This window comes from Myotis myotis, unplaced genomic scaffold, assembly GCF_014108235.1.
Source record: "Myotis myotis isolate mMyoMyo1 unplaced genomic scaffold, mMyoMyo1.p scaffold_m19_p_18, whole genome shotgun sequence".
Lineage (NCBI taxonomy): Eukaryota > Metazoa > Chordata > Mammalia > Chiroptera > Vespertilionidae > Myotis > Myotis myotis.
This window is the reverse complement of record NW_023416322.1, coordinates 3,194,601-3,217,704: the sequence shown is the minus strand read 5'-3', so window position 1 is coordinate 3,217,704 and position 23,104 is coordinate 3,194,601. Positions and strand designations below refer to the sequence as shown.

Below are 23,104 nucleotides of genomic sequence, written 5' to 3'. Positions count from 1 at the left end.
TGCTGGGGGAGGGACGGGCAGTGCTGGGTGGGGAGGGACGGGCAGTGTGGGGGAGGGACGGGCAGTGCTGGGTGGGGAGGGATGGGCAGTGATGGGGAGGGACGGGCAGTGCGGGTGGGTGAGGGACGGGCAGTGCTGGGTGGGGGAGGGACGGGCAGTGCTGGGTGGGTGAGGGACGGGCAGTGCTGGGTGGGGGAGGACGGGCAGTGCTGGGTGGGGACGGGCAGTGCTGGGTGGGAGGGACGGGCAGTGCTGGGTGGGGAGGGACGGCAGTGCTGGGTGGGGAGGGACGGGCAGTGCTGGGTGGGGAGGGACGGGCAGTGCTGGGTGGGGAGGGACGGGCAGTGCTGGGTAGGAGGGACTGGGCAGTGCTGGGTGGGGAGGGACGGGCAGTGCTGGTGGGAGGGACGGCAGTGCTGGGGGGAGGGACGGGCACTGCTGGGTGGGGAGGGACGGGCAGTGCTGGGTGGGGAGGGACGGGCAGTGCTGGGGGAGGGACGGGCAGTGCTGGGTGGGGAGGGACGGGCAGTGCTGGGGGAGGGACGGGCAGTGCTGGTGGTGGAGGGATGGGCAGTGCTGGGGGAGGGACGGGCAGTGCTGGGTGGGTGAGGGACGGGCAGTGCTGGGTGGGGAGGGACGGGCAAGTGCTGGGTGGGTGAGGGACGGGCAGTGCTGGTGGGAGGGACGGGCAGTGTGGGTGAGGGACGGGCAGTGCTGGGTGGGGAGGGACGGGCAGTGCTGGGTGGGGGAGGGATGGGCAGTGCTGGGTGAGGGACGGGCAGTGCTGGGTGGGGAGGGATGGGCAGTGCTGGGTGGGGGAGGGACGGGCAGTGCTGGGTGGGGAGGGACGGGCAGTGCTGGGTGGGGGACGGGCAGTGCTGGGTGGGGAGGGACGGGCAGTGCTGGGGGAGGGACGGGCAGTGCTGGGGGAGGGACGGGCAGTGCTGGGTGGGGAGGGACGGTTTCGGACAAGGAGACGCTCCCATCTGCCTCCTGGGTGGGGAAGAGAACCAGCCGGAGAGAGGCCTGGCTCCACGCGACTCTGCGATGACTGGCCTCACGGCGGCCGCCAACCGGCCATGAGAGGCAGCCGCCCTGCTCGGGTTCTGCCAGGCAGTGACTGGGCAGAAGCCGCCTGGCCCCCGCACCCTGCCCGCTGCCTCCTCCTGCGGCCTCAGGGAAGAATGCACTCGGCTTAGAACGGGGGCGGGTGGAGGGGGGGCAAAAAGCCCTTTTACTAATTTCTCTTAAATCAAAATGCTGTTCTCATGTAATACATCGCAGAACCTGGAAACTAGGGAAGGCGAAAGGACTGAGATCGCCCATATTTCACGCAGCGGAGGTGAAAGGGCTGTAAACTCTGCGGCGTGTCCTTCCGGCACCTTCTCTGAGCTGCACGGTGCCTGCTGGCTCCGCGGAGGCTGGGCTGGAGGACAGGAAGGCTGTGCGGCTGGCCGGCCTCCCGGGTCCCTGGCGGGTGCCCTGAGGTCCCTAGTCATGGGGCAGCTGAGGGACGGGGACCCCCAGGCTCTCCTGGGGCCTCCTGAGCAGGGGCCAGGCTGCCTTTGGAAGCAGCGGGGCGACCTCCTTTCAGGGGAGCCATTGCGATGGGAGGTGGCAGCCCTGCGGCTGCTCTCAGCCACCAGCGCCCACGCCCCCGCGGTCCCCGCGTCCCCAGCGCCACAGCTGCAGGGGTGGCGGGCGCGGGGCCTTTGATCCACGAGAAGCAAGTGCGTCACAGGCGAGGGCTCTCGGGCGTGGGCTGGGCACGCGGAGGGTTGCCAAACTGACAAACACGTCTCCAGGGAAGCCGCGAGCCGGCCCAGGCCTGCAGGGACCTCGGGGCCGCGCCGTCCCGCCAGGGCCGGAGGGGCTGCTGGGGAGCTGGGCTTTCTCCGGAACCTTCCGTGCCGCGGGCAGTTACTGCTGATGCTCACTGATGTTTTCTACTGTTGTTTCTTCTTGCCAAACGTTCGGGGGGATTAGGGAGAGAGCGGAGAACAGGGGTGAGGGAGCAGCCCACGCCAGGCCCGCCCCGCAGGCCGGTGAAGCCACGGATGCCGTTCACGCGCTCCCCCCCCTGCGTCCGGGGCTGCAGCGCCAAGAGCGAGCTGTGCCCCGGGCCTCGCGGGCTTACAGTGTAGCAGGCACAGACCTGCCATCAAATAGCGAGAAGTGCATCAAGAATGGTAGTGCCGGAAAAGTCTGAAATAGTGCCGTAAACTTATTTTTAAACGGAATGTTAGCTACATTTTCAAACAATATGCTCACTAGGGCTTTCTCCAACCTCAGACACCGTATCAGAAAGTCCTTCTAAAGTTAAAGCAATGAGTCCGGTTGTTTAAATGTGAAAAAGGTACCAGAAGTGCAGTGCAGAGTCCCACGGGCCTGGACACAGAAAGTGCTGTATTGCCCGGACCTTTGTTTACAAGGTTAACAACTGAACCCATTTCTCCGACCGAGAGGACCCGCCCCGAACAGGCGTCTGCAGGTTGAAGGGACACATGGAACCTGTCCCTTGACAACGGGTCCTGCATTTGTGGGATGATTTCCCGCGTGGGTCTGACAGCTGGGGCCCTGCAGGTAGACCTGGTGCCCGGGCAAGGAGGCGAGCTGGCCCAGGCACTCGGACGCTGGCAGAGGAGGTGGCATTGTGCTGAGCTGTGAAGAGAGAGAGTCTCACTGGAGCGGTGGGTGGGCCTCCCGGAGGCGGCAGCCTGGGGCCGCACGAGGCTGCGAGCTGGGTGGCCGCCATGCTACCTGGCCCGGGCCCGAGTCACACACAGGACGGGGCCTGCATAGAGCCTGGGCCCCACCATGTGGGGAAAGGCCCCCCGCCTCCCGCACAGCCTCAGGGTGGCACCGTCCCCCGGCCCTCACTCATGCCCGCACCGGGGCCACGCACGTGGGACAGCAGGGAAGGCAGAGGGCACACTTTGGAGCCCTGTGCGTGGTGGCCGTGCCCGCTACACGTGGAGACCGTGCCCACTACACGTGGAGACCGTGCCCACTACACGTGGTGACCGTGCCCACTACACGTTGAGACCGTTCCCACTATAAGTGGAGACCGTGCCCGCTACACGTGGTGACCGTGCCCGCTACACGTTGAGACCGTTCCCACTATAAGTGGAGACCGTGCCCGCTACGACATCTCAGCCATTCCTTCCTGAGGACGAGCTTGAACTCACATCACGGACGGCACTGCTGGCCGTGGTTGCCTTATCGTCGCCGTGTTAGGGCAGCGAGGAAGCCGGGGCGATGTCACGCCCCTGCGCAGAGGGCAGGGGTAGGTAGGCAAGCGCTCCCTAAACCGGGGCGTCTGCGGCTCTCTGATAAGAAAGGGGCCCATCCGTCCATGCACATCGGCATTAACGCGCGACGAACAGTCACCGTCAGCCTGTCACCATCCCAGCGATTCCGTGGCTATGAGCCCCTGGGCCACCCTGGGCGGCGACGGTGGTAGCGAGAGGGACCGGCAGCGGGTCTTCCCTGGCACCGGCAGCCGGGCGGGCAGGAGGGAGCCGCACTGAGGACCAGGGCTCTGCACTGGGAAGGACTAAGTCGGTGGCAGCTGGGCCTGGGCAGGAGGCTTAGGGAGTGAGAGCGAGGGCCTTGGAGAGGGCCGGGGAGCGGGCCGGGGAGAGGCAGGGCGTGGGGAGCGGGTGGGAAAACCCGAGGGCGCCGTGTACAGCGAGCACGCGCCGCTCCCACGCCCAGGTCACTGCGGGGCTCGGGCCCTCACGTCGGGCTGGGCAGCATCTGCCATTCGGGCTGTTTGGAAACTGGGCTTGATCTCTTCCGAGGGCCGGCCCCTGCGCTCCCGCTCGGCCCTGACCACGCCCCGAGTCCCTGCACTGCCCGGAGCCGCCGTGACTGCGTGCCTGGCGCCGAGGGCCCAGCGCCCACCCAGCTCCGGTCCCCGCTGGCACCTCACACCCGCTGCCCAGAATCTCCCGACGCAGGCGGGTGCGGTCCGTGCGGTCCGTGCCCCAGCCCGCGGTCCCAGCCGGGGCGGGATGGGAAGAGGGTGAGGCGAGAGGAGGGAAGAAGCTCAGACCGTGCTCGTTCGCGTGTTTTCCACGGAGCCGGCCCCGTGGCCTCATTAGGACAGCGCGGTGTCCACGCGAGGTGACAGGCCAGGCCGACACGGGGCCATGAGCGCGGGGCGGGCTCCCGCGGGGTTTCTGTGACGGGGGTGTGGGTAGTGGGTGTGAAGCAGCTGTGGGGCTGGCCTCCTCCCAGGACCCAGCCGGCCGGAGGGAGTGTCCCTGAGCCAGCGCAGGGCACAGGGCTGGGCGACGGCAGCGCCTTGTCGCTGCTCTGGTGATGACACACGGTCCGGCCAAACCAGGGGCCCTTCCAAGGATGTGCCCTGCGGGCAGCCAGGAGCTGCCCAGGGACCCCTCCACCAGGAACGGCTCACAGGCCTTTGCTTCCATGTTTGCCCGTGTTTGCACCGGTGCCCGGTCCTGGGCGGGCGGTCAGAGCACCAGGGAGAGCCGCAGGCCCTGCTCCCGGCACTGCGGCCCTGGTGCCCTGGCTCCTGGGCTGGCGGGAGACCCCGCCTGGACCCGGCCGTCCCCGGGGCCCGGACCCCACACAGATGTGCCCATCGGAGGGGCAGGCCTGTGCGCCAGGAGAGCCTGAGCTGAGCTCCCAGCCCCGCCCCCCCCCCCCCCCCCCGGGGCTTGAAGTGAAAGCCGCAGCCTTGACGACACTTGGGGTCCCCCTGTGAGAGCAGAGGCCACTGTGCTCCCTCCCATGCTCTGCGGGAGGAGGGCGGAGGTGGTGACCTCGCCGTCAGGTTCCTGTTTCCTGGGCCTTCCAACGGAGGCAGAGCCCCGGCTGTCCAGCTGCGGCCACTTGCACGTGTGCCCCGTGGCCCAAGCCGGTCTCCTGGCCACTGTCCCTCCCTAGGCGGCCCCCGCTCTCAGGGGGGCCCTTGGGGAAAAGCCCCTTTGACCCCAGCCCCCACCAGGGCCGAGGATCCATGCCGCCCCTGAGCGCAGGGCCGGGCGTGGGGTTCAGGGAAGGGACCGCAAGTGGGGGCGGGTGCCTGCGTGTGTGTGTGAGCCGTGCAGATGGGAGATCTTGGGGGACAGATAACCCAGCCTGGATGGCAGTGTGACAGGAAACCTCGGGCGAGGAGACAGCTGTGGGCCGGAGGGAGGGGCTGTGCTCCCTGTAACCGCACCCTGTGGGGGGTGGGCGGCAGTGAGAGCCTGGGGCCACCCTGGCTGCATGGGAGGAAGGCCTCGAAGTCCCTTCCTGGCCCACCCACTCCCTCCTGGGGGGCTGTCCTTTCCGAATCTGCTGGGTGACCTGGGAGCCCTGGGTGGGGCTGGAGAGCAGCGGGCAGCCCGGAGTGCACTTGGGGGGCCGTGGCAGGTGGGGGGTCCAGGTGGGGGCCCAGGCAGCCAGCCGAGGCAGTGGGGGCCGGAGCCCAGGGCTGCCGTGAGCCCTGCTCCCTCTGGAGAAGCGGAGCCTCCCTCTCCTTCTCCCTTTTCCACTGGGGGGAGCCGGGGGCCCCTTTAAAATCGGTGAGATATCTGTGTCTGATTTAACACCCAAATGGCACTTTCTCCCCGCAACCTTCGGGAAGCAGGTGCCCTGGGAAGGCCTCAGCCTGCCTTGTCCCCGTGTCCGGGTGTCTGCGGGGTGACAGGCCCTGCACGGGCCCAGAGGGGTGGGAGGCATGGTCCCAGCTGGGGAGTCCCACCAGAGGGCGTCAGGCCAGCAGACAGACATACAGGTTTGTGCTGGGGAGCCCCCAGGAGGGACCCTCAATAGCCTGGGGCGGCAGAAGGTTCCCCGAGGGCGGGTGAGGGCTCCGGGGACAGGAGTGGGGACAGGAGTGGGGACGGGACTGAAGGCAGGAAGAAGGGCTCACCGAGAAGGCCATTCCTGATGGACCAGCTGCTCCCCAGAGCCATGGTTCTGGGTCCATTTGAGCGAGATGTTCTGCACATTCGAGAGCCTTCCAAACCCCCAACGGTCGTCCCAGAAACGCACTGGGCACAGCCAGTTAGGGGTGCGCGGCTGGACGGCCGGGTCCGCCCTCCACTGTCCGCCACGCCTGGAACTGTCTCACACCTGTTTGGTGGAAGGATTCACGCCTTGTCTCAGCTTGGCTTGTTCAGGGTTATAGAGCCGTGTCCTACCTGGCGTTTCAGAGACACAAGAAGGTGCCAGTGGGAAGTGAGTGAAATTCCCAGCCTCCCCTCCCGGCTCCTCCCCAGAGTGGGTGAGTGTGTCTGCAGCCATCAGGTGCGGATACACACTAATATGCGTTTTGGTGATAAAAACATACATATTAAAGAGTTTACCATTTTCACCATTTTTAGTGTGCAATTAGAAGTACATTCACAATGTTGTGCAACCATCACCTCCATGCGTTTCCAGAACTTTCTCATCGTCCCAGACAGAAGCTCCACCCAGACACGTTTCTCTGCATGTGTGACACACACACACACACACACACACACACACACACGCAGCACCCAGACACCTTTCTCTCCATGTGTCACACACACACACACACACACACACACACACAGCACCCAGACGCCTTTCTCTCCATGTGTGACACACACACATGCAGCACGCAGTGGACGTGATGTGCCCAGGTCCCGCACTCCCTGGTGCGGGGATCCGGTGGCATCAGGAAGAGAGAGGGGCTCTGTAAACTGAAAGTGTGGAGCCTGGTTGGGAATGAGCAGGATTTTCATAGGTCAAACGCGGGGTCAACCTCGAAAGCCACGTGTCTGAGCCGTCGCCAATATGAGGGACTGGTCCCTGACCTCAAGGGGCTGCGGGAGGTGGGTGAGGGCAAGGGACTCAGACACGAGCTCTGCCCCCAAAGGAGGCCACTCCCTGCCGTGTTCACTCCCAACCCTGGCCTCAGGCGGTCTTCCTCCTGCTCTCTCGCCGGGTGGGGTGACTGCTGACATGCCCCCCCACCCCCGCCCCGCTCAACGGGGAGGCCCGAGCTGTGTCTTTCCCTTGTTCCTCTCTGTCCAGCACAGTGCCTGGCACCTTTAGGCATGTGCTGTGGGCCAGGCACTGTGCCAGGCCCCTGCTCAGGTGAACCATGCCGCTTCCTCACAAGCCCCAGGGTCAGGGACGGTGGTGGCTGCCGTAGGAGAAGGAAACCACGCCAGGTGCTGGGCTGCCCTGACAAGAGCCACAGGCAGCGGCGGAAACAACGCGTTTGTTCCTCAGCCTGAGGCTGGCAGCCTGAGAGCCAGGGGCCGGCAGAGAGATTCCTCCTGAGACTCGTAGGCCCGTCTCCTCCTCATCCTCACACGGCTGCCACTGTGTCTCCGATCCCCTCTTCTTGTGGGACAGTGATCGTCCGGGGTCAGCGCCGCCCTCACAACCGCATTTCAGCTGAATCGCCTCTCTAAAGACCCCATCTCCAAATGCAGTTACATTTTGAGGTCCTGGGGGTTAGAATTTCAACCTAGGAATTTGGAAGTGGGTCACAATTCAGAAACAAAGACGTGGTGAGCAATATGCTAATGAAAGCGCAAAAGAATGAATTGGGCCTGGCCGGCGTGGCTCACCTACGCACCAGGAGGTCACGGTTCGATTCCCGGTCAGGGGCACGTGCCCGGGTTGCGGGCTCGATCTCCAGTGTGGGGCGTGCAGGAGGCGGCCAATCAATGATTCTCTCTCATCTTTGATGTTTCTGTCTCTCTCCCTCTCTCTTTCTCTCTGAATGAAATCAATAAAATATATTTAAAAAAGAAAAAGAATGAATGGGTTTGCGCCCCTTCGGTAGAAGTAAAACCACTTTCTGTGTGGAAACCAAGCTTGGTGTAGGGGCGAGGCAGGAAGGGACAAAGGCTGCTACATCCGCGTGACTGCAGACACCTCGTGGGGGCCTCTGGCTGGCTGTGGGCCTGTCCGGCACCTCCCTGGGCATCTCCAGCCAACCCAGGGGCCCAAGGCAACCACGAACCAAATGTGTTCCAGTTGGCATTGGTGTTTGCTTTTAAATTGGATGCATATTTTTAAAACGACAAAACTCACGAGTATTTGTTGTAAAAAGAGAAATCGTTGCAACTGCTTCCCGTCCAGTTCAGAGGATCTAACGAATGCCCACCCCCTGGTCACCCTCTCCCAGCGAGTTCTAGCACCAGCCCTCACTCTGCAGCCTGGCCACGCCCCCCTTGTGTGCAGACAGAGGCCTGCTCCACCACAGGCCCTTTGCACCTGCTGGTCCTCTGCCCTCGCCCCACTCATCCTCTCAGTGGAGGCCTCTGACTCCCTCTGGAGAATGCGCCCATCTCCTTGTCATTTTGTGCTTCACTTCCCTGACCGCCAGGGAGACTGTCTTACATGTTTGGAAGCAGTGTATTCGCCCTCCTCAGAGAACGGCCTGTGTATATCTTTTGCTGTTTTTTTCTCTTGGACTAGTTGTCTCAGCTTTCATTTTTCACAGTATTACTGACGGACTCTTAACCTGTAAAAAGCTTTAAGAATGAAGCTTTTTGCCCTCGCTGGTTTGGCTCGGTGCATGTAGTGTCAGCCCTCGGACTGAAGGGTCCCAGGTTCAATTCCAATCAAGGGCACATAACTTGGTTGCAGGCTCAGGGTCAAGTTGCAGGGGGGAGGCAACCAATCGATATGTCTCTCTCACATCAATGTTTCTCTCTCTGCCTCTTCCCTTCCCTCCCACTGTCTCTCTAAAAAAACAAAAACAAAACAACAAAAACGACAATGGGAAAATATCCTCAGGGAAGGATTAACAATAAGAAAAAGAATGAAGCTTTTCATCACAAAATTATTTACAACAGTGAAAAGCTGGAAACAAATGATCGTCAATGGTTACATAGTGGAAAGATTATTACACAAGCATTAAGAGGGATTGTCAGTAAAACTATGAAAATAGATTATCAAATTATAATATATTAAGTAAAATTTGATTTTTTAGGGGAAATTTTGATGTAGCATGATTACAATTTGCAAATCAACGCCTTGCAAGGAACCCGCCATCTTGGTGACAGTGGCTGTGGCTGATGCGTGGTTTTGATTTTTTTTTTACTTTCCTGCACTTCTATAACGAGTTGATTTATTTGAAAATAAAAGGTGACCAGAGAAAAGTTTTAAAAATGACTGCGCGAACCATACAAGTTTAACAGAAACAAAAATACAAGAAGGGAAATGTTTGCCCATAATTCTGTTCCCCTAAGACCGTGGCCGGCAAACTGCGGCTCACGAGCCACATGCGGCTCTTTGGCCCCTTGAGTGTGGCTCTTCCTAAGCCTTAGGAGTGCCCTAATTAAGTTAATAACAATGTACCTACCCATATAGTTTAAGTTTAAAACATTTGGCTCTCAAAAGAAATTTCAATCGTTGTACTGTTGGTATTTGGCTCTGTTGACCAATGAGTTTGCCGGCCACTGGCCTAAGAAATCAGACCACGCGCCTTCGTGCCGGGATCCGGGATCCCTGCCTGCGGGAATGTGGAGGTGGAGGTGACTGACAGCAGCCTGAGTGAAGCCTGACTATTTGAAATCCAGCACCGAGGAGTGCGAGTGTGGGCCGCGCTCTGTGGACGTGCGGGCTCGGGTGGCCGCTCGCGGGCACTGGCAGTGCGGGCCCTGGCCTCGCCTGGGCGGCAGCGGTCACACAGCCCGGCCCCCAGGGGGGAGGCCCAGTGCGGTCAGGACCCTGTCCGGGTGGCTCGCTCCCTGCAGAAGGAAGGACTCCTGGGGCTGGTGAGGAACACCCCCCGCCCCCACCCGCCGCAGCCCTGCAGACCCAGACAGGCCTGGGCTCAGGGTCTGGACCTGCCCTTGAGACTCAGTTTCCCCGGCGTGAGGTCGCAGGTGCTGGAGGGACTAGCGGAGAGACTCCGCGTGCTTCCTGGTGAGCGGATGTCCAGCGAGGGCCAGCGTCACTGTCCCGGGCCTCGCGCTGCCTTTCCCGCTGCAGACGGGGTGCTCAGGGGAAGGGTCGCACCCCGAGGGGGGCCCGGGCGTCCCCGCGTGGTCAGCGGGCGGCATCTCACCGCACGGGCCCCGCTGCCTCGTGGGAACACGTGACTTCCTGTTTTCTCTCCTGGCGGCAGGTCCTCGCTGTGGTGTCTGAGCCCAAGGGTGGGGCTGGGCAGAGCGGGACCCTACCTCACGGTCGGGGGCGCAGAGCTGGTCGGGGCCTGGACGCTGGCGTCCTACCTCAACTGTGGGCTTCAGGACCCAGATTGGTGCCAGGAGGCCTGCGGGCTGAGAGCGGACCAGGCAGCAAGCCCACCCCGTGCCAGTGTCCCGCCCGGAGGAGGCTGGCCCACGGTCACAGGCTCGTTAAGCAGCAGGGCCAGGGCGGGACTCGACCGCTCTCCCTCAAAGGATTTGTTCTTGCTTTGATCCTAAAGTGCTTCCTAGCAAGGGGGCGGGTGGGGCGGAAGGCTGCCCACAGAAATGGAGGAATTATGCTCTTTGTGCTTCTGGAGGCAGAATTACAACCAACGCTGTTTTTCACAAACTAAAAATGAGAGTTCTCTACCAGGGATTGATGGGTGGTGAGCTCCCCATCACTGAAGGATTCAAGCAGAAGCTGGAGGTGCCAGAAAGAAAATTCTTACAAAAGGTGGGGCCAACACCAAAGCACTGGGATAAAGTGCAGAGATGGACCCTGACCGCCCCACCCGCCCCCCTGCCCCCAGCCCCGCTCTGCTGCTGCTGGTACCCACAGAGCCCTCTGGTGGCAAAGAGGCTGAGACCTGGGGGCCCAGCAGGTGCCCCTGGGCAGGTCACTTCCCCCAGCCCCCTCGTGTCGCTGTGAACACAGTCCTAGTGAACCCCTTTTGCAGGGGGAAGAGGCTCAGAGAGGTTAAGAAAGTTGTCCCAAGACACAAAGCCAGGAAGACCAGAGTCAGAATTTGCATCTCAGTCTCCCTGGCTCTCGGGCTCCCCGTTCTTTCCTCTTCCCAGGGGCCTGGGGAGGTGGCAGGCGAGGCAGGAAAGAAGCAAATGAAACCAAAACCCATCGACTGTCCTTTGGAGGTTGTGGGGGAGGGCACTCCAGTGAAAACTTCTCAAGTGCTGTGACTAAATGACCACAGCTGGCTGTGAACTTGGGAAACAGGGGGGCTCTGTGTCCTGTCCTTAAAGGTGAGGGCGCCTGAGGCACTGAGGGAAGGGACCCCCGGAGTCAGGGGATCCTGTAGGTCCATCCAGCTTCGCCGCTCTCGGGCGGGTGGCCTAGGGGAGCGCCATCACTCCGGCCTCCATTTATCCTCCAACAAAGAAACCCACAGCCCACTAGTCGTCCCTGCCCACCTCCCGGGCGCATACAGGGCGCAAACCCATCAGGCACAGGGAGGAATTTTTAAATGAGGAAACTCTTACAAAAGGTGGGGCACTCTCTCGGTAAGAGCAACCCCAACGCACTGGGATAAAGTGCAAATTGGGGTTCAAATCAGAGGCACCCTTAGCAGATGGGTGTGAGGGAGTCCAGGCTGGCGGTGACGGGCACCCAGTTGTCTGCAGCTCCAGGCTGTGGCAGCGCCAGGCTGGCCGAGACCCGTGCTCCCTGTTCTGGAAGCTCCCAGTCTGGCTGGAGACAGACACACAACACAGCTGACAGCACCTCCCGCGGGAGCCCGGCTCCGGGGACAGGCCTCTCCAGGCCGCCCGGGGCCGGGGCTTGCGGGGCGCCAGGGCCGGAACCTCTGGGAGCTGACGGGCGGGTGTGGCACAGCTCGGCTCTCTCTCTAACAGGCTCTCTCTCTAACAAGACGCACATTGTAGACGCGATGAACCAGATGGAGAGACACTGGTCCTCTCTACTCCCCGCGAGTCTCCTCCCGGCACCTCCCTGGTTCTGAGGCCGAAAGTAAAAACCAGGGAGAAAGCGGGGACTTTGCCCCCGAAGGTTATGGCCTGGGCTCAAGGCGGGAGGCTGAGCTGGGGCAGGAAGGGTGGGTCTGGGCTGGCTCCCGGGCTGTGCCAGGCAGAACGAAGTTCCCATAGGGTGACGTGGGGACTCGGGAGAGCTGGGGAGGGAGACCCCGCAGACCACGGCGCGGCAGCGTCCCGCGTGCTGGCCCCGTGCTGCGCCCCACGGGGAGGATTTCAAAGAGGGGTGCTGCTGGGTGTCTGTGGGCTCACTCCCTCACGTGGGAGACAGGGGGCTGTGGCCTGCGGGTCGTCACTGCTTACCTGCTGAGTGGCAGCGGGAGTGACCCTCCGGGGGCTGGTAAATGACCAGAACCTAGGTTCCCAGTTCAGCCACGGCCATCGGAGCTCCCCCAGATTTGTGAGGGGCACCGCAGCCAACATGCTGGCTGGTGGACTCATGGCTGTGAACCACTGTGGGTGCAGGCGGGGCCCCTTCCTCCCAGGGTGCAAACCCCGCTCCACCTCGGGGGGCGTGAGTGTGTAGACCCTGCTCCACTGTGGGGCCTGAGTGTGCAGACCCCGCTCCACTGTGGGACCTGAGTGTGCAGACCCCGCTCCACTGTGGGGCCTGAGTGTGCAGACCCCGCTCCACTGTGGGGCCTGAGTGTGCAGACCCCGCTCCACTGTGGGGCCTGAGTGTGCAGACCCCGCTCCACTGTGGGGCCTGAGTGTGCAGACCCTGCTCCACTGTGGGGCCTGAGTGTGCAGACCCTTCTCCACTGTGGGGCCTGAGTGTGCAGACCCTGCTCCACTGTGGGGCCTGAGTGTGCAGGTCCAGCTCCTTGGCGGCTGCAGCCTGCTTTGCGGCCGTGTCAGAGGGACGTGCTTTGCCCGGGACTCAGCTGAGTTACCTGCAGAGACTGTGTCTGCCTGGTGTCCCCCCGGTGCCTGAGGCCTGGTCCTGGGCACCTGTGAGAAGACACCTGCCCAGCACACTGAGACGCCTGGCAGGCTTCAATGTCCACATCTGCCGGGTGTCTGCCCAGATGTGGGGGTTCCCCTGAGGGAGGGGCTGTGCCCAAGGGATGGGTCACCCATTACACTTGGGTAAGGCGGGTGCGGGGGGAAATCGGGCCAAATGCTCTCATTCCCTGGTTGGCTGAGTCTGCCTTGTGCAGGGGCCACAGACGGCGGTGGAGGCCCAGGGCAGATGGGAAAAGGCTGCTGGGTCAGGTCTCCTTCCGCAGCTCAGCTGGGAGCAGGGCTCTCCCACATAAAGCTTCATCTCATCGGTTCTCCCACAACCCTTAGGGTGATAGGATTACCCTCCATTTTACAGATGGAGAAACTGAGGCCGAGCTGTGAGCTGATTTGCCCGACCACACAGCTACTTAGTGGGCGGGGAAGGGAGAGAACCCACCTGGCACCCAATCCAGGCCCCTTTCGAATTCAGCACCCCCTCCCCCCGTCACCGAGCAGATGCTCAATAAATATTCAATTAATTACATAATTGAACTTGGCCCTGAGCCCTTCGTGGAACTTTCTGGGCCAGCCCTGCCTTCCTCAGCCCATTCCTCCCAGCACAGGCCCAGCTGGCCCGGCAGAGGGAGCCCCACTCCCCCCGCCCTGTCCTCCCCCCCCACCCCCACCCCCCCGAGCCCTGGACCAAACCACACACAGCACACTAGTCGTTGGTCATAAACTCAAGCTGCTCTTTGAAAAGAAAAAAGAGAAGCTGCCCCTATTACGTGTCTCTGCGGAGGCCCCAGCTCCCATCCCCACTGGGCGGCTCTGCACAACACAAAGCAGCATTTCTTCTTATTGGCTCTAAATTTACCGTCCAGTGGCGCTCTGTTCGCGTTTTATGTGACAGGCAACCAATGATTGTCCCCACCACCGCCATACATCACGGCTGACACCTCCCCTCCTGTCCTAAAGGAAAAACTCAACCCAGCTTTGGTGTCCTTGGCAGGGGGCGGGGGGGGGGGGGGACAGGCTCCTCTCCTGCAGCCCTTCAGACCCCCACCTTCGTCCAGAGGGGGGCTTACGGCCCTGCCTGGGCCAGAGGGCAGCCTGACCTTGGGCAGGGTGGCTTCTCCCCTGAAAATGCCACCACACCGGTGAAGGCTTGCGCGGTGCCCTGGCTCTGAGGTTGGGGCTGAGGCCAAGGCAAATGCAGGAGATGCAGCCATTGGTCGCAGCACTTACAGCTGAGGGCGGGGACCTCCCAACCCCACTCGGGATGTCTGTGGGGCACTTTGTGGGGGCCAGACCCTGGCACTGAATGTTCACAGGGTCAGGCAGATGCTGGGCGCCGGGTGGGCCGGCAGTGGCAGGTGGGAGGAAAGGACAGGTGTGTCCCGGAGGCTGTGGTGTGTCCGTGGCAAGCATTCGGGGCTTGGCCCACGGCAATGGCCACCAGGGTGTCTGAGCAGGGACGTAGGGAATTTTCAAGGCTGTCAGCTGCCTGGGCCCTGGAGAGGCCGCCTTAGGGAGGAGTCAAAGGTTGGAGGACAGAGTGACTGGGGGTGGGGTGGGGCTCTAGGGGCCTGGAACCTCCTGCTCCCATGGCTCCTGGGAGAAGCCAAAGCGTCGCTCCTGCCAAGGGTGGGCAGGGCTGGGCCCCGTGGCGGAGGGAGGGCGAGGGGGATGCACTGTGGGGGCTCCCGGCCGCCCCCCACTTGCTGTGAGCTCCGCTAGCCCTGAAGTTCTCCGTGCTCACTGTCCAGGGGTGCTGCTGTGAGGAGCTGAGCAGCCACTACATTACAGCAGGTCTGGCACAGAGAAAACACGGAAACACTACCTTTCCACCCTGTTAAACGAAAGAGGCAGCTGAGCCCTGGCCGGTGCGGCTCAGTGGATAGAGGGTTGGCCTGTGGACTGAAGGGTCCCAGGTCCGATTCCGGTCAAGAGCACATGCCCAGGTTGTGGGCTCCATCCCCAGTGGGGAGCGTGCAGGAGGCAGCTGGTCAATGATTCTCTCTCATCATTGGTGTTTCTATCTCTCCCTCTCCCTTCCTCTCTCTGAAATCAATACAAATATATATTTTAAAAAAGATTAAGAGGCAGCTGAACAAGGGTGAAAAACTTGCCTCAAGTCAGTCAATAGGGGTAAGACAAGGCTCAAGGCCACACTAGCCACTCCCTCAGTGGCCACCAGAGGGCGCCTTGGCCTTGGGAGCGACTGCCTGGAGGCATCTGTCCTGGGGCCTCCTGAAACACCCGGCAGGGTGGCACCAGACAGACAGACGCTGCACCCCGTGGTGCGGGGTGAGTTGCCACACACATTCCTGGTAGGAAGGACAGTCTAGGCTACAGCCCTTGCCTCCTACTCACAGTTCAATGAGCTTTCAAATAAAATCCAACTTTTATTTAACCAGAATATTCACTGTATCTCTCCCCAGCCCCCAGGACTCCAATGGCAGTGTCAACTAACTGTGCATCCTCCAGTCGCAAGTTAGCACGGGAGGGAGGCCCTGGAAACTTGTGGTGGGAGAGGCTTGAGCAGCGGGGCCTCTGACGGCCGTGTCGCTGCCTCTGGTGGTCACAGATGGCGGCTGGGTTGCAGGGACAGAAAAAGAGAGAATGCACAGAGGGAACAGCATGTGCAAAGGCACAGAGGCAAACAGTGTGGGAGAGCAAGGTGTGCCTGGGAATGGTACATGCCAGGGGTGGGAGGAGGCGGAGGAGGCGGAGGGGGGCGCAGGAGGAGGGGGGCGGGGCCTGAGGCCATGGACTAGGACTGTGAGGAGGAGGCTGCCAGGTTCGGGTGGGCAGGGGGGTCACCAGCGGTTCCTGGGTCTGCTGCTCATGAGGCCCTCGGGCCCAGGGGAGGGAAGCCAGCACCGGACCCACTGTGTCACAGTTCTAATTAAGTTAGAGGCTGGAATGCCCTCCTTCGACCATCTGTCCTGTTCTGTCCCCGTTGGCGAGGCCTCAGGGAGCCACATCGGAATTCCGATGGTGCCATCCACCCAGACATGGGCATGTAGAGGCTTCCAGAGTGCGTGGTCCACACGGGGCGTGCGCACAGCTGGGCTCCTGTGGCCCCAGGCCACTGTCCTGAGCGCAGTGGACAGACAGCTCCGCCGGCCCCATCTCTGTCTCCCTCCCGGCCGTCCAGGCTTTGTGGCCCCACCAGGTGCCATGCCCACTATTGGGTTTCCCCAGGAGCTGGTTCAAGGGGGTGGGAGGGAGGTGGGGACAGATGGAGGATGGGGAGTAGATCCAGCCCCCCTTGTCATGATGTCCTTGTCCAGTCGTGGGGCCACCCGGAGGGTCGTGTCTGTCACCCAGGGCCTGGCTGACCATCCCCATCTCTTGGCACAGAGGCACAGAGCTTCGGCCTGCTGGACCCCAAGCTCTGCTACCTGCTGGATGGGATCCTGTTCATCTATGGCATCATCATCACGGCCCTGTTCCTGAGAGCGAAGGTGGGTGGCACCCCACTCAGTGGGTGTTCCGAGGGGCCTTGGTCTTGGAAAGTCTCGAGCATGTGTGGTACCTACAGCTTGGTGTCCATGGGCAAAGCAGGGACCAGCCCAGTGTGCACTTTGGGGGGCAGGGGCAGGGCAGGCGGGGGGCAAGCTGAGCCACAGAGTGGCCGGAGATCCTGGTGCGGAGCTCCTGAGTCAGGAGCTCTGACCTGCGACACCCAGGTGTGGGGTGGGGTCAGGTGCCGCTGGCAGGAAATGGCCTATGCTTCAGGCAGTTGGGAGCGGGGAGGTGGGGAGCTGAGGTCTCCCCAGATCCGCTGTCCAGCTGCTGGTGCAGGTCCGGCAGGAAGTGGGAGGGTGACCCTGAGCAGGGTTTCTGCTGGGGCCTTGCAGGGCTTGGCTTTCTTGGAGGGGAGCGGGGCGGGGTGGCCCTGGGGCTGAGGAGCGGGAGGCTGCAGCCCTGCTCTCTGCAGCCCCCCTCGCGGCTGCGGGAAACTCCACTTGAGCCGCAGCGCCTGCTGACTGCCTTCCAGTCTGAACAGCGCCTGGGCTCAGTGGTGCCAGTCTCTGACCTGAGGCCTGGCGGGCCCCCTGGCTGAGGCGACAGAAAGTGGGCTGTGCGCCTGGCAGGGCCTCCAGACGCCAAGCCCGTGCCAGGCGGCACCTGCCCCAGACGCACCAGAGGGTGGGACCTTGTGCAGCCGCCCACTGAGGGCTGTGCTCCGAGTCCTGGGGGAAGGGCCTGAGAACGTTCGCCTGGGCCCCGAGCTGGCGAGGCACTGCCCTGAGGTCACCTGGCCAGCCCGGCCCATGTCCCCACGGGAGGCAGGGAACAGTCCAGCTGACCGGGCGGCTCTGGGGCAGGGCGACTGCGGGCGGCGGTGGCCGCTGGGCGCTCACTCTGCTCTTCCCTCCTGCAGTTCAGCGGGAGTGCGGACGCCCCGGAGCACCTGCAGGGCCCCAACCAGGTCTACAATGTGAGTCAGCCCTATGCAGCCCCGGGGGTCGGAACCGGCCAGGCCCCTGGCTCAGGGTTCTACCCGGGGAAACACGGTCATTGTACCAGCCCTGTGGGGCGCTGGGAGCCCACAGGCTCTCAGGATTGGGTGCCTGGAAAGCGCCCGCTTAGCGCACTGGCTGGTGCACAGATACAGGCCAGGGGGTGGGGGGTGGGGTGGGGTGGAGTGGGGGTGGGGGTGGGGGTGGGAGTGGAGATGGGGGTGGGGTTGGAGGTGGGGGTGGGATGGGGGTGGGAATGGGAGGATCCTCACTGGGGTGGGACTCCCTGTGCAGCCGGCTTCAGTCAGATTGATCACTGCCCCCCAGCCCGTGGTAACGCCCCGAGATGTGCTCTGAGGCGCTGGCACCAATGGGCCAGTTACCACCGCCACCCCGGTCCCTGGTCCTTCCCCTGAGAGCCACCCAGGCGCTGTCCTCCGGAGGGTCGCCCATCTCACCTTCCCGTGTGTTTCAGGAGCTCAACCTGGGGAGGAGAGAGGAGTATGACCTTCTGGATAAGAGACGGGGCCGAGACCCTGAGATGGGCGGAAAACAGGTCGGACATTCCTCTTTCTGCCTGTGTGTGTCCGTGTATGTGTGTGTCAGTGTGTGAGTATGGGTGTGTGAGGATGTTAGTGTGTCAGTGTGTATGTGTGAGAATGTGTCAGAGTGTGTATGTCAGTGTGTGAGTGTGTCAGAGTGTGTGGGTCAGTGTGTGAGTGAGTGTGTGTGTCGGTGTGTGTGTCAGTGTATGTGTGTGTTAGTGTGTGAGTATGAGTGTGTGAGGATGTTAGTGTGTCAGTGTGTATGTGTGAGAATGTGTCAGAGTGTGTGTGTCAGTGTGTGAGTGTGTCAGAGTGTGTGGGTCAGTGTGTGAGTGAGTGTGTGTGTCGGTGTGTGTGTCAGTGTATGTGTGTGTTAGTGTGTGAGTATGAGTGTGTGAGGATGTTAGTGTGTCAGTGTGTATGTGTGAGAATGTGTCAGAGTGTGTGTGTCAGTGTGTGAGTGTGTCAGAGTGTGTGGGTCAGTGTGTGAGTGAGTGTGTGTGTCGGTGTGTGTGTCAGTGTATGTGTGTGTTAGTGTGTGAGTATGAGTGTGTGAGGATGTTAGTGTGTCAGTGTATGTGTGAGAATGTGTCAGAGTGTGTGTGTCAGTGTGTGAGTGTGTCAGAGTGTGTGGGTCAGTGTGTGAGTGAGTGTGAGCTGAGTGGGGGGGCCAGGGTGGAGGAGAGGCCCTTCAGAGCCGCACCCCACACTCCTCCGCTGCCCTCTCCTGCCTCATGAGGGGCCCGGCGGGAGGACAGATGGAGGCCAGTTTCCTGCGGCCCCTCCCGCCCCCTGGGCCTGGGTCCAGGCCACCCTGATGCGTCACAGCAGCACCACCTGCCCAGGAGCATAGAGTTGGGAGGCCCACAGGAAGGGCCAGGCCGCTGGATGTGGGTCTCTGGGTCCCAGGTGCCCTGTGAGCATGGCCGCCAGGAGGCTGTCACCTGTGCCAGGGGAGCAGCTGGGCGAGGCCAGGGAAACGCTGCCTGACACCGCCTGTGGCCCTTGACCTGTCCAGTCACAGCTGTCCATGCAGCCCCCCACACCCTCTGAGCTCCATGTAGGGCTGTTAGAATGAATAGCGGGTGGGGGAGACTCCCTCAGCCCTTCCCCCTCAGCCCTTCCCCCTCCTTCCCCGGGAGAGCAGGGCGGGCGGGCAGGCGGGGATGGGCCAGTGGGACCTGTGAGCAGCAGCTGCCATGCTCCCAACGACCTTCCAGCTTCAGCAAAACCCCACGTGTAGGCTTGTGGCCCGGGCCGTGTACCTGCCAGGGACAGACGGGCCTTCGGAGACACCCGGGCCTGCCGGGCAAGGCTGGCCTGTGAGAGGGGACCGTGCCGGCGCCTGGAGGAGAACATGTCCCCCCGTGCAGCTGCCAGGCCGGGGCGGAGCCCGCAGAGGGTGATGGGGTGATGGGGGTGCCACGGGGGCTGCTGCTCCACCTCTGACTCCCCCTCTCTCCCAGCAGAGGAGGAAGAACCCCCAGGAGGGCCTGTACAACGTGAGTGGAGGGGCGCCTGTGCCTTGGAAAGTGGGCGGGAGGAGGGGCTGGCGGGGGTCCTCCAGGCTTCCCCAGGCCCTGCGTCTCCGCCTGCGGGACCTCACTCCTGGGCCTTCAGTGCCTGCGGTGCTGGGGCAGGAAGCCCGGCTGCTGCAGGTCCCAGGTGGGCCTGGGCCTCTGGTCAGGCTGGGCCAGCCCCTCTGGGGGGCACGTTCCCAGGGGCTGGAGCCTCCTGGCCTGCACCTCACCGACTGGCCAGCCTCACCATCGCGGGTGGGGTCTGGCATTGGTGTGGGTCTGCCGCGAGGGGATCCTTGCAGGGGTGACGACCTGCTCAACCACGATTCTGGGGCCCCTGGTGAGCCTGCGGCGTCCTGCGTGGGTGGCCTTTGGCTAGAACGTCGCCCCTCACCTTCCTGAGCCTCAGCGACCTTCCCAGCTCAGGGCCGAGGGCTGGCGCCCAGGGCGAGTCCCAAGGGCTGCGGGAGGGAGGGCTGGAGCTCGTGTTTCTGCCTCAGTCACTGAGCCCTGCCCACTGCCCCTCCAGGCACTGCAGAGGGAGAAGATGGCAGAGGCCTACAGTGAGATCGGGACGAAAGGCGATGTGAGTGCTGCTCCTCCTTAATTCCCAAGATGGGGGGGGGGGGGGCGTGTAGGGGGGCGCTCCCAAGAAGGTCCTCACAGTCTTCCCCAGGCGCCTGCCGGGGGGCCTCCATCCCACCTATTCGTGCCACCTGCAAAAGCCATGTGGTGGCTGCAGAGGTGAAGGCAACCCAGCTCCTACCCATCGGGCTGCACAGAAGATACGGACGAAGGGCCGATGCTCTTTGGGGATTAAAACCAGCTGGATCCCTGGGCAGCCTGAGCTCTGCCAGAGCAGCTCAGGCCTGTTGCCGTTAGCAACAGTGACAAGTGCTGTGCGTGCCGCCGAGTGTCGGTACAGGGCACCGCGGGCCCCTGGTCACAGACAACCAAGAACCGGGAGTGAAGCTGCCGTGCCCGCAGCCTCCAGGAGCAGCCGGAGTTGCCAGGGCTGCGGGCTGTTCCTCCAGCCGTGGCCCTGTGGCAGCTCCGTGCGGCCGGCCCGGCATCTGTGTGGATCTGCGTGGCCAGAGCAAACCTGGCCGGAGCCAGGCCTCGCTTCCCCGTCAGAGGCCAAGGTCTGCCCATGGCCCGCGGCCAGGGCCACTGAGGCCTGCCTGACTCGGCCCGTCCTGTCTCCCCACAGAACCAGCGTCGGAGAGGCAAGGGGCACGACGGCCTTTACCAGGTGAGTGCCATGCCGCCTCCCTCCCCACTGTGCCACCTCACCTGCGGGGTCAGCTCCGTGCTCTCGCCAACGCCTGGGCCCAGCGAGCCCAGGGCGCCTGCGGGCCGGCCAGTCCCCCCGCGGGCTGTGTTAGTTACCAGGCGCATGACTGGGTTCCCACCCGGGAAAAGGGCGTCCTGGGCATTGGTGCCCGCGCAGGACCCAGAGCCGTGGGCCACTCCTCCGTGTCTGGGCCCGGCAGCTGCCTCGGCTGCCTCGCTCCGCACACCTAGTGAGACGGCAGGAGGGGTGGGAAGACTGAAGGGGAACTACCAAGGGAAGTCACAAGTTTGAAAAGGAAATGTGGCTGTCAGCAGCCTGGCTTATGGAATCCTGGGGAGAAGTATGCCAAGCCCAGGGCCTCCTGGCCAGGCTCCTCCCTCCCCTCACTCCACCTGCCAGAGGAGTTCAGGTGATGTCCCCAGGGCCGTCTGCTGGAGCCCCAGGGAGGGTGGAGCCGCAGTGGCGTGGTGGGAACACAGGACACAGCACTGCAGGGCCCGGCGCCTGGGGGCAGCAACCGTTGTCAGGAAAGGAGCCCCAGGCCACACCCAGCAGGGACAGAACCCACCCCCGCGGGCATGAGGGGCAGTTCCCAGGCCTCTGGAGGCGGGTGGGCAGGCACAGGCCGTGCTGTGACACCCCTTGGGCTCTGGTGGGCAGGTGCGGCCTCTGACCCAGTCTTTTCCTTCTCCCTTCACCAGGGGCTCAGTACGGCCACCAAAGACACCTATGACGCCCTCCACATGCAGGCGCTGCCCCCTCGCTAGCAGCTGGGGACCAGCACCCACAGGGAGACCCGCAGACACCCAGATTGTAAAGACCCAGGAAAAACATGCACAGCCCAGTTCGCTCCTGTCTCCCCTCCAAGTCCTCTGTCAGAACAGGTGCTTCATGTGGTCACGTCTGGTCCCCTCCCGTCCCCAACCTCCATTCAGCGTCACCCTGCACGTGAGGGAGTGCGTCCCGGCCCGTCCTGGAGCCCGCCCAGCCCTCGGCTTCTGCCTGCCTGGGGCCCAGGGCCGGACCGCGGCTCACACCTGGGTCAGCACACTCCTCACACCAAGCTGTTCAGTCTGTTTTGTAAAGCCCCAATGGAGCCCCGGACGCCAGCACCGTCCGGCAGTCTGTGCTGTCGGCACCTGAGTGGCTTGGCTCCTGCTGTAGATTTGGCTTCTGTTGTCCACCATCCCCTCACTGCCGGGTAGCTCGGCACTGGGCCAAGGAAGGTCCGGGCAGAGCCCTGCGGACGGAGGCGCAGTGGGGGGCTGGGTTGGAGCTGCGTGAAGGCTCCAGAGCCCGGAGCACAGGCCTCCCTCCGCCGGCATCCCTCCCCATGGGGTCCGGGTGCCAGGCCCTGGGCCTGAGAGATGGACACGCCTGTGCCTTCGAGCTCACATCCTTACAGGGAGGCGTGTGATGAGCAAACCGGTATAAAGCAGTGAACCGAGGCGGGCTCCTGAGCGGGGCAAGGCCGTGGCTCTCTGGCACTTGTTCATGTCACACTGACCCGCTACGTGAAGGCCTCCCAGGAAGACCCCACACCACGGGGCCTACAGAGCCCGGAGGACAGGGGCCTGGAAGGAGCCTCTCCCGCTGGGTTTTATCTATGCTGGTTTGCTAAAGCCTTGCTCTTTGCATAATAAACGCTTCAGTGAAAACACTGCTTTAGGCGGAGCTTTATTTCAACATCCAGGTCCTTGATGAGCATTTAGTCTCGCTCGGGAACCAGCCTGCTGCTCTCCAAGCCAGCACGGAGCATTGGTGCCCCAGGGCCCAGGAGGCTGCGGCGGGCGGGGCCTGAGCGTGGGTGCAGTGTGAGGTCACATGCAGAGGGGCGGGCGGCGTGGGGACAGAGGTGAAGGAAAGGGCCTGGCGGGCAGGGCTCAGCGTGGCTCTGGCCATGGTGTGGGAGACAGCAGGAGAGGCCCCCGGCCCTCAGGCACCGGACCGGCAGCACGTGCAGCAGAGCGAGTCCGGGACTGGTTTGTACAGATGACACGGGGTTTGGGGGGGATGGAGGACGACAGAGGCTTCGAGGTCAGTCTCCCTCACAAAAGGTGACTGGGAATATCAATCCACCAATTTCTATTGGGTAAAGGCTCTGGAATCAATACCTTCACTTGTTCAAAAGTCCGGGCCACAGCTGTTAAAGCCGGAGGTCAGGGACTTGGACAGGAGTGCCAGGCACCTCTGCCAGGACACGCTGCTCAGCACCGCACACGGCGAAGGCGCTCTGCCCCTGACCTGGACGCCGGGAGCCCAGCTCCCTACGGCCAACATGTCGGCAGCAGCCACTCCATGCCCAGCGGGTGCCAGGTGCCAGGGAGAAGAGCATGGAGTCATCACAGTTGGGGACGTCACATTTGGCCCTCGGTTTCAGCCACGTCATCTGAAAGGACGTAGTGCTCTGCAGGGTCAGGGCCTGGGCACGAGCAGGTGTGGGCCAGCCAGCGAGGACGGA

At 62.8% G+C, this 23,104-nt stretch overlaps 1 protein-coding gene across 2 annotated transcripts in view; it reads left to right on the top strand.

Annotated features, from left to right (window-relative positions):
* CD247 (CD247 molecule) overlaps nucleotides 1-22,301 on the top strand; it is a 69,414-nt gene extending 47,113 nt beyond the window's left edge. The window contains exons 2-8 of one of the 2 annotated variants that reach the window (XM_036344377.1): nucleotides 16,179-16,282; nucleotides 17,206-17,262; nucleotides 17,760-17,840; nucleotides 19,296-19,331; nucleotides 19,879-19,935; nucleotides 20,560-20,601; nucleotides 21,345-22,301. In XM_036344377.1, the coding sequence (XP_036200270.1) occupies nucleotides 16,179-16,282; nucleotides 17,206-17,262; nucleotides 17,760-17,840; nucleotides 19,296-19,331; nucleotides 19,879-19,935; nucleotides 20,560-20,601; nucleotides 21,345-21,410 (443 nt within the window). In that variant the 3' untranslated portion in view covers nucleotides 21,411-22,301. The remainder of the gene's footprint in view (nucleotides 1-16,178; nucleotides 16,283-17,205; nucleotides 17,263-17,759; nucleotides 17,841-19,295; nucleotides 19,332-19,878; nucleotides 19,936-20,559; nucleotides 20,602-21,344) is intronic. The other variant, XM_036344378.1, reaches the window with a different exon arrangement.
* The last annotated feature ends 803 nt before the right edge of the window (nucleotides 22,302-23,104 follow it).